Raw genomic sequence first — 13,900 nt, forward strand, 5'->3', positions numbered from 1 at the left:
GAGGTCTCAAGGGCTTGTTTTACAAGTGACCGCAAACACTGAATTAATCTAATTTTGTTTTCCCTAAATCTACACTGCTAAAGAGCACTTTACTTGACATGAAGACTGTGAACATTATCATCTTCATGTAATTCTTAGTCCTGAATCTTAAGGTGACTTGCGGGTATCACAGAAACTCAGACAGTTATACAATGTGGTTTATTTAGAATAAACAAGGCAACATTACAGCACCAGTCAGAAAGCAACATTCAGACATCACTTTAGTTCTGCACCAATGGTCCCAGCTTTTGTTTGACACCTTCAGCTTATTATGTGACCAGCTTATTCTTCTGTTATTATAGGCAGCAATGAAACTGAGCACCATTTGAACTGATAACAGAGACAACTTAAGTTGAACAGATAACTGAAGCAAGGTAAGTTTGAGAATAACACAGATCTTTTCAGCAGTTTTAAATATCTTCTCTGTGCAAAAGCCCTTTTTGTTGTCACGTCTGTGCTGCACCAGGGGTCGAAAGTGTGAGACTTTAACAGAAACACAGGATTATTTAGCTGTCATGCAGTGTTCATGATCATGAAATGAATAATCATACACTGCACTAGTAGATATTTGTAGTGTGACTTGTTTCATTCGAAAATTTCAAATTTTTCTTAAGTTTGGGAAATGAGTTACAGATATAATACTGTACATACAGAGTTTATGTTTAAAGGAATAATTCACCCCGAATCAATTAAGTTTCAAACAATTTCCCTCAGTAGGTTTACTTAAAGGTGTTTTTTTCTTGAAGGTTTCCTCCTTCACAGTTGGAGCATCTCTTTATCTACATCTCTCAAATGAACCTCTCCAGGGAACAATTTTAGCATATTTTACTTTTGTTTTTCATAGCAATGAAGTCAAAGTCATCACCAGTCAGCTGGAACTCATCTACAGCTATTGCAAATCCTTTGAAACTGACACAATCCGCACACTCATATGGCATGTATTCTTTCAATTAAAGTTATTAGTTGCAATATTAAAGCACATTTGGATTTGATTTAAAGACACAACCACGACAGCTGGAATTTTTCCTATTTGTCCATAAAACTTTCCACATTCCAGTTCAGGAAATTTGAAAAGCAACCTCCTGAGAATGAGAGAGACAGAATGAGTAACAGGGCCACATGGTCTTGATTTTCTCTGTTGACCAGCCTTAAGCTTAGGAGAGTGTGTTTGTGTGTGAGAAATGAGTTATAGGGAGAGAGAGAGAGTTGTGAAGAAAGAAAAAGATGTCATTGGTTCCTTTTGAGACATTTGATAAACAGCTTTGGTGAACACCCTGCTCTCCTCAACTCTGCTTCACCATCAACACCCTCTGCTCCATCCTTTCACCGACACCAGACAAAGAGACAAAACAAAATGAACAACAACAACAACAACAAGAAAACACTTATTTCTTTGGCTGTGTACTGGAGGTACGCCAGACTTGTCTCCCAAAGGACTTCATGACTGAGGCCGCAAGACAGGGCTTTGCAAAGAGGAGGTAGCAGCTGCAGGTCTGGTAAAAAGGTCAGATCTGATTCTGGTTCGGGTGTGATGAGAGCAGATCGAACAGGACTGAGCTGATGTCTGAGGTTGTGTTATGGTCGTAGCTGAGGCTGAGGTCAGGTTGATCTGGGAACAGATACAGCAGAAAACTTAAGGCTTTGTCAAAACGGGGATAAAGGTGCAGAGGGCATTAATGTGACAGTCAAAAGTGGCTGAAAACGTACTTCATCCCAGGTGCTTGTGATGATGTTTTTCGTAGCCGACTGCATTGTTAGAGCTGGTACCTGTTGGTGAAAAAGTCATCATGGTGTCAGCTAGACTGGTGCTTTTTCTGACTCAGTAATACTGCAGGTTTTCGAGTTGTCCACATTACCTCACTTACCTAAGTAGTCCTTGTAATCCTTGAAGTATTTGTGCCTCAGACCACGTCCATCTGGAAAAAACATGGCCATAGTGGAAAAACAAAATAAGAAACTGACATATGATTTACCTACTGTGCACATTGCACTTTGGAGTCTTGTTTAAATGGCAATTAAGAGATACACAAAGTAAAGGCTTCATGTTCTTTTGATTAAGATCATAAGTTGGGGCAATCTGACAACCTGCCAGGTCGCTCCAATTTGTGTATTATTTATGGATCTGTTTTAACAGGATAAACTTGGCACCTAATGGCTTATAATCTGCCAAGAGATACCAGGCCAGGCTCAAAGACAGCCACTGACAAAGCTTCTGGTGCTTTATAGGAGCACAAACTTTGGAGAGAAGTTCCATATGATCAAACAAACACAGGAATCATTGTATAAATGAAATTAAGTTGGGAGACGATGGGTGTTAAAGGGCTGAATTCAAATCCATTTCACAGTCAAATGGCTATTGATTCAGCTATTTTACTGTAGCCATACCAGAGTTGCCACGCTGCTTGATGCACTGTCCCCGGTTAGGGATGCCAGCAGCAGGGTTTCCTGGGTTGATGATATGACACTCGTAGCCTGTTGGACAGTGAAGAGGCTCGTCTCCATCCTCAGTTGTGCTGCAGGCCTCAGCTAGTGAGCAGAAAACACTCAGTGCATTCAAGAAAATCACAAACATGAAACACACTTGTTGTGTGGTTACTATTCTGCATCTTTAAGGTGCATTTTATTTGAGTCTACTGAGACTATTTTCAGTGGAGCAACTGATGAATGTTCACACACAAAAGTGAGTAGTTCCTGTTTTGATTCTAAAGGATGGACAGCAAAATGTCACCAGTACAGACTGCGAGCGCAGAGCTATGAGAAATCACACCAAAATGTGCTGAATGAAACTTCTTCTTCAGTCTCATTGGGCAAAGGGTGAACGATATTTGCATTTGAAGGATTTGTGCAGCCTAGATGCACTGTGATCATTTCAGCGTGACAATTTCGGTGGAAGTCATGCAAGTTGACCAGCTGGAGTTACAGGTGTTTCCTCTGAGCTCGGTGACTGATCAGGCGTGTGTACTCACCCTGCAGAACCTCTTCAGGGCCGTCCAACAGCCAGCCGTTACCCCCCAACCACCGAGGCTTGGGCTGCACTAGCCAGTCCAACACTGTTTAGAACACACACACACACACACACACACACACACACACACACACACATTAAATTACCCTCAAACCTAAACAATACTGTGTGTGTACTATTATTAATATGAATTGCTATTTCTATTAATATAGTAATAATAAATGTTATTTATATAGCACCTTTCAAAACACACTTACAAACTGCTTTACAACTAAAACAAAAGATGTTCAAAAGTCAAAGAGAATAAAACAAACTAAAAGTGATAAAAACTAAGCACATTATAAAACAGGAAGAGTAAAACGAGCTAAAATAAATAATAAATTAAAACAAATGAAATCTCCAAAGAGTCGGCAGGTTTTTAAGAGCCATGAAGATCTCCTCCAAAGGGTCATTCCAAAATCTAGGAGTCCTGACTGCAAAGACTCTGTCACCTTAATGTATCAACCTGGACCTTGGAACAACAGACCTGAGGATCTCAGGGACCAGGAGGGGACAGAGGCCAGTAGAAGATCTGTTATATAACTTGGGCTGCGTTCCCATGGAAACCACGCTCATGTGGGTCACTTCCACTGTCATGGAAAACATTTGTCAAGCATGAAGGCTATAGTATACAGTATGTAGCTCTGGTTGTGTCTGATACATCTGGGGGAGGATCGATGACATGGCTCTCAACGGTGAACAAAATGTTTGGCTTGGACTCAATTAAAATAACAAACTAAGAAGAGGCCTGAGAGGTTCCAGGTGAACTAGTAGTTTCGATGGAGGTACATGAATTATTAAAATGATTTAACAGCTCACTTGCAGGACTAGGCGGGCCAGAGAATGAGTGGGGGTGATGAGGGCAGCATTGCATTTAGTAGCAGAGGATGAGTTAAAATTCCAGATCTAGTTTTGGGGAAAGGGCTACAGGTAAGACAAAGCAACAGCATGCTGAACATAAGAAACTGGTGGTCAGAGATGTAGGAATCATACATTTGACATTAGGAACCTCTAATCCATGGAATAAGACTAGATCAAGACTCTTGATAGAGTTAAAGACAGCAATTCAGCAAATGCACTAATGAAGTGGGAGCATGTCTTGATGGTTCATATGCTATCAGGAACAGATGCAGCTATTCTCCTTTAATCAGGAAAGAAAGGGCTTTAATGTGCTTAACAGGATGAGATCAATGTTGGAGCACTTGTAGTTTTCTTAGAAAAGGGCAAGCCCACCATCCCTTCCTGTTAGTCTGGGCTGCTTTACAAACCAATAACCAGGTTTGCAGGCTTTGAACATGATCTTTCGGTGTCAGTCAAGATTCTGTGATCATGAAATGATCGAAATCATTCAAATGAATGATATTGCTTGATAAAAAAAGAGAAATGTTTAGTGATTGCTCTGCCAAAATTGAAAAAAGGAAGGTAAGGAATTGTGATCAAGTAGGTTATAATAAGAATATTAGGAAATTACTGCACAATGGTTTGTCTCCAACCACAACTGTTTGTTGTCTTAATCACTTTTGAAATATCTGCTGTTGAGGAGGGGTTGCAATGGATAGTCAGCATGGCCAGGTATTGTTTATAAGCATGCTGCTCTGAGGACACCATCTGTAACCATCTGTCTGTTGGCTCTGCTGACCTGGAGGTGGCTGGACTGACTCCAAGCAGGCGTAGATGCAACCGTTGTAGCAGCAGCGTTTGTGGCGCTCACACTCCGAGTCTGAGCGGCAGCCTGGCACCTCACAGGCTCTTTCTGGCAACATCTGGGGTGGCGGTGGACACCGGTCATTCTTCTGGTGCTGTGTGGACTGGGGGTGGTTTGGGTACTCATAGTCCTGAGAGACAGAAAATGAGACAAATGTGCGATAATTTAATGAGAAAGTAGATGTGATTTGCCAATGTGAGGATTTTGTCCATACTCTGATTCTAAATAATATCAGCAGAGGTTCTGGGTCTCTCAAAAGCTGCTACAGGCTCCAGCCATAGTGAATAGGATTATCCTAAATAGGTAGAAAATGGATAAACAGCAGGGTAAGGAGCCGTAAACACTCAGTGGATGATTATGCAATAAGACCGGGCCAAGAAGAGGCCACACATGGCTTTGTGCAAACACCACAGAGACAGTCAGGGGTTGAATTTCTTTACACAGCGTCTTTCCTCAGCTGTGAGATTCCTCAGTTCATACTCTGCACTCCATCATAGAAAATTGTTTTTTTTGTTTTGCATGTAGCATAAAGAGACTGCATCTTGCATTTTGTTGTATAGCCCTGTGTAGAGTGCCAAAGAAATGAAACTTGAACCTTGAACTTGGGCCTCAGTTGCACTTGCTTACAGTTGGAATTACTGCAAGCACAGAACTTATCTAATCACTACAGTACATAAAGAATAGACAACAAACAGTAGAAATAATGACGAAAACACATTTTATTGTGCTAAGCTTGCATGTTTCTGTAGACGTGCCTCAGTGCAAAGTAATGCCTATTTTTACCCATGAACTGGAATTTCAGTTTAAACCATAGATTCAACACAAAACAAACAAGCAAACAAAATGATTTGCCACAGGCAGATCAGATTTCACCAACATGGGTCATTTTGGGAAGCAATAAAATAAAATGTGAATGTTTGGTTAAAGTGAACAATTCTTGTGAATGCCACTGCATGAGAAATTATGCTTGTCAGTTGGGTTCAAACTGATAAAAAGCCTCTTCACTGCATGTTGTTCACACAGCATGCTTACAGAATTGCACATAGATTGCACCTTTTAACCGACAGAGGGCAGCAATGGACATGAGTGATCACTGGTGAGCACAGCAGAGTTACAGCCAAGACACTGAGTGTTGGCTTTAGTGTGCATGCCTACCTGCTAACGTCTTGATCTGGATTGGTAAGATGATTCAATGTGTGAACAAACACTTCCCTAGTGAGTCTGAGGGGGAGAAAGTAGGCCACAAGACCCTGAGCCAAGCAAAGACACACTTCATATGCTCTGACAGCTTTTCCAGCATAAAGTGTAGGCATACGTGCACATATGCATGAGTGCACACAGCAATGTAGGCACTTTTCTGCTTTTGCCATGCTCTTGCATGATTTGCAGAGGCTAACATAATAGAATCTGTATCACAGCCATGGTCTGGTGTTTTTATAGGTTTTACCATGCAGCCCATCTGATTTGGACATGTCCTGGACAGAATATGTGGGTTTACACTTTTTCATGCTGCTGGTATCAAATATCACACTGAGTGTCGCCGTGCCAGCAGCCATTCATTGTTCTGGGTTGTGTACACATAGGAAATATTACAGCAAAGTCCCAAGAAGCACAACTGCCCGTGATGACAGATGAACTCTCATTTTCTCATAAACCATGTGTGCTTTTGTATAACAAGTTAAAGTGTGATCAAGTTACACAAATAACATAGAGCGATACTATGCTGTTAAATGGCTCGTCCAGCATGGCTTTTACAGCAACTGCTGCAGAACATAAAAAGGAACAATGTAAGAATAAGAGGCCATTGCTGCGGTGTTATGTGGTTAACCTTGAACTCCTTGAGCCTCTGTCGCACAGGAAGTTAGGCAGCTGGTTCACGTATGCCTCAAAATTCATCCCTTACCATTGTCTTCTCCCATCAGTGATGGATAATGAGAGAGAGAGAGAGAGAGAGAGAGAGAGAGAGAGAGACGGGTGTTTTTCAACACTAGATTAGTCATTAGATAATCAGCTCGTGGGTTGCACATGCTCATTAAACCTGTGCTGTTTATTTGGCAGGCTTATTGAATGTTCTTACAAACCAACCAGAAAAATGAAAGCAGATGTGCGGCTCTGTATTACTAACACTGTATGTGTGTTCACTCTAAACACACATCAACTTGCTCTGATGGCTGCAGGACCAGTGGATGGATGGCTCTGTAAGGGTGGAAGGGGGCTGAATTCACACCATGGAGGGTTTGCGGGAGCAATGTGTGACTCTTCCAGAGCTTCTCAGTTATAACTCACTGGTGAACATAGTGGAGTTGGTGGAGACAAAACAATATGGCCATTTCAAGGGTACTTTATGATGACGCCGTCTGTACTTTGAACAAACATACCTGTGGCTTCATATACGCAAACTGGATTTGATATGAATTTCCTCTCTGTTGTTGGAGATGATATAACATGTAAAATCTCCCAGCTGCCAAATAAAAAGAATGTCTGGAATATCAGAGGCTCCAAGTGAAAAAAACTGAGCAGCAGTTGGTGCGGAAATTACGGGAAAATGAATATTTGGTTAGTGTGTGTGTGTACAGCGTCTATGGTACTGAGTGGTGATCTGCTCCAGTGTACATTCATTAATAAGCCACATTTTGCTCATACCTTTGTTAAATCAACTTTAAAAGAAGATAATATGTTAGTGTTGTGCTTATAGCTTTCTGCACTGCCCACAAGCAGCCAAAATAATCAAGTTCTTGTGAGGTTGAGAGCACTCCACCAGTTTTGCATTGCATGCTTAAGACACTGTCAGACTCATGATGGACAGTTAACCTCAAGTAGAGATGAGGAGTGGGCTGCAGAGGTCTGCTAAGCTAACTTATTTTGTAACTCCACTCATCCAGATTTTTTTTTTTTACTTTCACACTTGTAGTCTTCAGCCTTAACTGAGTAACTGACATCACTTCAGACAAATTATCAGACCTCAGCGCCACAAAAGGTTTTCTACAACTTTTCTCACATGTGCAGTAATCACTTGACTTTTAGGGCTACATGCTTCCACACACTGTTGACTACTGGTCTTTCATACTCTTCAGTCATGGCTCTCAAGCGGTAGTGGAACCACAGAGTTTCACAACATCTCCTGGTACAATTAGATCTATGAATGAGGACTGCGAAGTCTGCTGTGACTGGATAATGACATAATGACTACTGCCGTCTCCCCTTGTCTCATATCCGATCAGCTCCTAAAGCCTCCTGCAAACGCCCCCAACAAAAGGGCAAGTATACCCTGCCTGTTTATGTGACAGTGTGTGTTTGTTTTTACACATGAATATTGTACACTGTAAAAGCTGTTCATTCTTTAATATGTGTTTACTGTACTGATCCTTCAGCCTCAGACTTGCCAACATTAAATACAGCAATTCTAACATACATCGTTTTTTTTACTGCAGTTTTGCCTCCCTGTCTGTCATTCAGCTCTTACTGTAACCGCTTCACTGTCAGGGCTCCAGGGTGTCTTCTCTGCTGCCTTCATGTCTTTGTATGCCTGAAGGGCCGCCATGCTCTACATCCTGAGCTCTATCATTCAATCCTGCGCACATCTCTCTGATGTTCCTGGTTGTTTATTTACACTCCTGTCTGCTGTGCTGCTCTCCTGTAGATGCTGCCAGTGGGCCTGTGTGTGATGTTCATGCTTATCTGTGGGGCATAATTTCTCCCTCTCTGTCTGAGACACTCACTATCTCTCTTCCTCTCCTTGATTTTTTCCTCCCCTTTTCTTCCTCTCTCTTTGGTCTTTAAAAGCAGTGGCCTGATGGTGTCCGTGACGACTGATCTTAAACTGCTCTTTTTCTCCTCCAGTCTGTCTTTCGCTGTCTCTCTTGGTGCTCTTGCTCTGTGGTTTATAAGGGGTTTGTGGGGAGAAGCCACTGGAGACCTCGTCTGGCTCCAAAACTGTACTGACATCAGGCTGTCCATGGTCCCATATAGAGATCCCAGACAGATACTGAGATTTTCTGCTTCCTTTGTGCATGTACACACACACACACATACACATACCCTGAAACACACCCAGTGTCAGACATGCATACACAGCACTGCAAGTTGTGCACACACATGCATAAACGAGGAAAGGCTGCGTTCTTTCATGTAAGTGTCAACTCAAATTCGCCAGATCTGCCATGTCTACTAAATGAAGCAGTCCACAGCAAACATCTGGTTAGCTTTTGGGTTGTCAGCACTCATTTCCTGATACAAGCGATCAGTGTGACAAAAGATGGACAGACATGCAGATAGATGGAGACACAGCAGGCTAAACTGAGAAAAAGACAGCAAACATCCTGTAAATCAGTCAGAGATGAGAGTTTCAGTGAGTGATGGGAAGACATGCTGACAGACAAACAGGGAGATGCACAGCTGGGAGAAGCAGTTTTTTTACCTGTGAACATATACTGACAGAGCTGATGTCTGACCTTGACATGCAGACAAAAGGACTGAACGCCTGTAGGGTGTGGTGTACACAACAGGGCAGAAGTAAACCTACTGGGAATGCAGCTCATTAGTGCTGGGAGAGCAGCTTGAAATATCGTCTGTGTCTGGTATAGGTTCTAGTAACGTATGTCACTTGTCAGTCTGAGGTAGCAGGACAGACCATGAGGTCCCCTTAAGCTCATCTACTGTATTACTCCTTGATTTGCCATTTGTAGCGAAGCAGCCACAACAACCAATTTTTTGTTTGTATATTAAAAATGAAAACAGTGGAACAATATTTTTACATATTTGAACAGCCGTGTCTGTACTCTGGTATGCAGAGTTATGGATACAGACATGTCTGTGGTCTCACATACTCAGACTCATATTTGCATTTTCTCTCTGTTGTTGGTGATGATATAACATGGAAAATCTCCCTGCTGCCAAATAAAAGGAATGTCTGGAACATCAGAGGCTACTGAAGCCGCAGCTGATGCAGAAATGAGTTTTTCTGCTAGGTTTGTGCAATTGTATCTATACTATGCATGACATAGCGTAATCTGCTGCAGTGTAAGTCCAGTAATGTGCTTCTGACCAGCAGGCTCACATCATCTGACTGGGATTAGTCCTGCTCAGAGCCACACAGACCAGCTCATGAAACCAGTCATAAATTAGATGACTGACCACAATAACTCCCATCTTGCACAACTTCATATACCCAAAGTTCATACATTAAACTATCTATTCAAAGGCTACAAAAACTACCCCAAAATGTAGATGGCTTCCCCCTGCATCAATGCCACTAACTCACTGGCTGACCAGGTCAATCAAAATAACTTGAAGAGCTATTTTCTCCCTGCTGCTTATGCACTCCTGGCATTTTCTTATAAACCATTTTAGTTTGATTAAAAGAAGAATTGAAGAGGGAAAGGATGCCCAGCTAACAAGCTTGGTAGCTCAGCTTGGTCATTAATGGGATAAGTTCACAAGTATTTGTACCAGCGACTCCTGTTTCATAAATGTCTACAAATCTGCTTTGTGGAGCAGTTTAATCGACTGAGAAAGGTTAAATAAAAGGGAATTGTGCAACAGCTACAGAGCTACTTCTATTTTGGACTCTCCACACCCTCACAAAGTAGCACTTTCACGATGGCTTGCTATTGGTCAGATTTACTTCACCCCCAAGAATGAAGCTATTAATCACACTGATTCTGTTGGAATTAATTGAAATTACTTGCACGATTTTGCTGTTTTAAATGCTGGAGTGAACAGGCATTTATTCAACCAACGCTGGCTGTGGCTGTACTTCATTTGTCACGCATTCCAAGGATTTGTCAGCACTCCCAAACCACAAACTATTTGCTGATGATTACATTCAGCAGTGAAATGCAAAGCAGCTCAGGGATGAAAATGATACATTCCAGTTCTGTTGACAAGACAAATCACCACAAATAAACTTTAACACCGAAAAGAGTAAACGTGACCACAGTTTTACTTGGTAGTCATAAAGCAGCACAGTCGGGCAGTGCTGTGTCAGTAAGTAGTTGTGTCATTCAGTTCCATTTAATTCAAAGCCTCTCAACCACTGCAATCAGAATGTCACTTTTAATCCCCTTCAGTTAAATTCATGACAGGAACCTCTTTTTAACCTGGACCTGAACCTCGTTTTACTGTTATTCAACAGTAGTAGGGGTCGTGTAAACTCATCATATCTATGCAAAGTGTCACTTCCTTTAAGCTACAAATTTCCATCAGTGAACAAGCAGTGTGATCAGATCTGTTTTGTTTTATTTAGCAGCTCCAGGCCAAGTCCAAGTACAGGAAGTGCACATGTTTCTGAATATGTGCAGAGCCCCTGTGTTAATACCAGGTGCTGTCTGACTGATCCACATCACATCAAATAAAGGAAACTGTAAAGATTTAAGACAGACACTGCTCCTGCTCACTGACATGCCCAGGCAGGTGTTTGAGCCAGACTGTGTTATGGTTGTATGAGACTAAATTATCTGGTCTGTATGTGTGTGTGTGTGTGTGTGTGTGTGTGTGAAGTGAATCTGGAGTTAGACATTTATAGTTTCAGACTGAGGAAAGCTCTTACCAGAGGTGCTCGAGGCATTCATCTTAGACTCATGTATTTCTAATGTTGGGTGAAAGAATTGTACTTTAAATTTGTACTTTTCACTTTCAGTCACAGACTAGGGCTTATGAAACCTTTTCGTGACTCACACGATAATGTCAAAAATATATTATCAGCGACACAATTCCTGAAAATTGCAATTACTGTTTTGGAGATATAAGGTTTTCACCTGATGGTGGCATCGCCTCGCTGTTCCTGAACATTGCTGAATTAAATGATCTCTTACTGTTTGTACAGTAATGAATAAGCTGCCAAATAAAGACCTCTGTTATTAGCATTTTTGTCATGCCCCTTTACTCTTTTCCCTCTTTGACCTACGCCCATGTTCTCTCATCTGCCCGTCAAACATGTGTCTCTTGATTATAAGTTTGCCTCTCATGCCTTTTTCTTAGCTCTGCACCCTTTTTACCTGCTGTGCATTATTGAACAGCCGTTTCCTTGTCAAACACAATGAGGAAATTAGGAAAGTGCTCCTGGTGTCCTTTGACCCTTTTGGCAGGGAAAGGTCTAGATAAGAGTGGGTGGACATGACTCTGATCCCGGAGACCATTTTACCCAGAGCTCAAATACACACTTTTCTGGTAAGAGCATTCTATACAAGTCAGATAAAGGAGAGTAGCAAGCCTGCAAGCACATAAAACATTTTACATTAACTGTAAATTGTAGATTTCATAATGCAGGTAAAAACTGACTGCTTACATTTCAAATCTACACAGTGAAGGAAAATTGCATGGAAACAGTCCCTGACCCCTTTCATATACTGTAAATTGTACTGTAATTAAACTTTTTTTTTTTTTTTTTTTGAAAACTCGAAAAATACTTTCTGTACTTTTACCAAATTGTTGGTTCCATATAGAAGTTAGGGTTCGGGTTAATTTGAATTCAGTGTATATTTAGATAAATACATCTGGAGAAATCTAATGTGTACAGAGAATGAGAGGGAACAGGGATAAAAAGCCAGGTCCTGAGCATGCTGGTGGCCTTGGGTTTGTTTTAAATGTTTACCAATTTTCCTTTTAAGACGTGAAATGCTCAGTGACTATAATTTGTCTTTCTGCACAGCCCCAGTGTTATGAATGAGGCTGAGGGTGTGTGTATGTGTGTGTGGGGGAGGTGGTTAAAAAATGAAAGATTGAAAGACGCAGAGATGAAAAGGTTTAGAGGGAAAGAGACAAACTCCATCTGCACCGTTGTCTCAGCATGTTCCAATTACAGCAGCTTTGAAGCAGAGTCCAGCAAGACGGTGCTTTTGGCCCATCCTAAGAGCAGGAGGAGACGAGAGAAAAGAGGTTTAAAAGAGGGAAAATGAGGAGTGGTATGCTGTGAGAAGCACATGGACGAGGGGAAAGACAGAGCCAGGCAGAGAGAGGGTGAAAGGGTAACTGGTTCATATGAGAGAGGGGAAGATAGATAAAAGCAGAGAACGAGAGAGATAAAAGGGCCAATGAGGGCAGAAACCACTTAGAAAGTGAGAACATTGAAGCACGAGAGGTTGCAGAGAGGGAAGAAGAAAGAGAAGGCAGCACGCTACAGTGAGCCCTTGTTAGAGATGATCAATCAGCTACACTGAGCTGAGTTAACAAGCTGGGGCCCGGTCTGCAAGTTCAGTTCCTGCCCTAATAATCCAGCACACACACACACACACACACACACACACACACACACACACACACACACACACACAACACCCAGGGACAAAAGTTGTACATCCAGTGTGCCCTTCAATTACTCATATGGAAACTTGAAAAACAGCGACTTATTCCAACCTGTTGCACACTCCACTTTCTGCTCCTCGTCAAAACTGAAAAACTCTCCTGTCAATGTAGATTTTTCATGCTTCAAAATCAAAGCGTGTCTGCTCATAAACTGTTTCCCACCTCAACCGCAAAACTGCTCTCACTGTGTGAAACCGTGCGTTACTGTACTGTAATACTGTGAGCTTTCATCCACTTCTACTGTGGAGGATATTCATAAAACAGCAATAAAATAGAGCTAGAGAAGAAAGCCATACACTCAGATGTGCACGTATACAAAAGTCAAAGGTGAGGTTAGCAGTCCCACCTTATGGTTGAGTCCTCTTTTCCTGATTCTTCTGGCATCACTTCCTGTGGACAGGACCAACAGGGACAGCAGAAGCACCATAGAGCCCGGCATGGTCTGTGTCCTGCACCCTAACTCCAAACTCTCTCTGGATCTCCCTCCTTCTCCTCCCTTCCTGTCTCAGAAGTATTCCTCCTTCCTCTCCTTATTCCAAAGTTTGTCCTTTGCGCGTTTGTGGCTCCTCTGCTAGGTTGCCTTTCCAGCTGAAGCAATCTCTCCGGTGCTCATGTGCAAATTACACAAGCCCTCTAACAGGACCTGCCTTTATATCTGCCTGAAGAAAAAGTGCAGGGCAGAATGACAGAGTAGAGGCAAAGAAGGGGAAAGTACAGAGGGGGATGAATGGAGGCAGTGTAGGGAAGAAACGAAAGAATAGTTAGGGGTGCAAAAGGAGGGGAAGGGAGAAACAGCAGCTGACTGTGCATCAGTTCCTGAGAGCTGAAACTGTCTGCTGGCACAGCGTGCG

General features: G+C 42.1%; 1 protein-coding gene across 1 annotated transcript; it reads right to left on the reverse strand.

Moving 5' to 3' along the window:
- Window positions 1–186: 186 nt before the first annotated feature.
- wfdc1 (WAP four-disulfide core domain 1) lies at window positions 187–13,673 on the reverse strand. Its single transcript, XM_076733468.1, has 7 exons — window positions 13,396–13,673; window positions 4,683–4,878; window positions 3,006–3,089; window positions 2,425–2,565; window positions 1,905–1,955; window positions 1,747–1,806; window positions 187–1,648 (listed from the first exon to the last, which is right to left on the reverse strand). The coding sequence occupies exons 1-6, from the start codon at window positions 13,486–13,488 to the stop codon at window positions 1,748–1,750; spliced, it is 624 nt and encodes a 207-aa protein (XP_076589583.1). The 5' UTR covers window positions 13,489–13,673; the 3' UTR covers window positions 187–1,648; window position 1,747.
- Window positions 13,674–13,900: the final 227 nt, after the last annotated feature.

Source organism: Chaetodon auriga, chromosome 6, assembly GCF_051107435.1.
Source record: "Chaetodon auriga isolate fChaAug3 chromosome 6, fChaAug3.hap1, whole genome shotgun sequence".
Lineage (NCBI taxonomy): Eukaryota > Metazoa > Chordata > Actinopteri > Chaetodontiformes > Chaetodontidae > Chaetodon > Chaetodon auriga.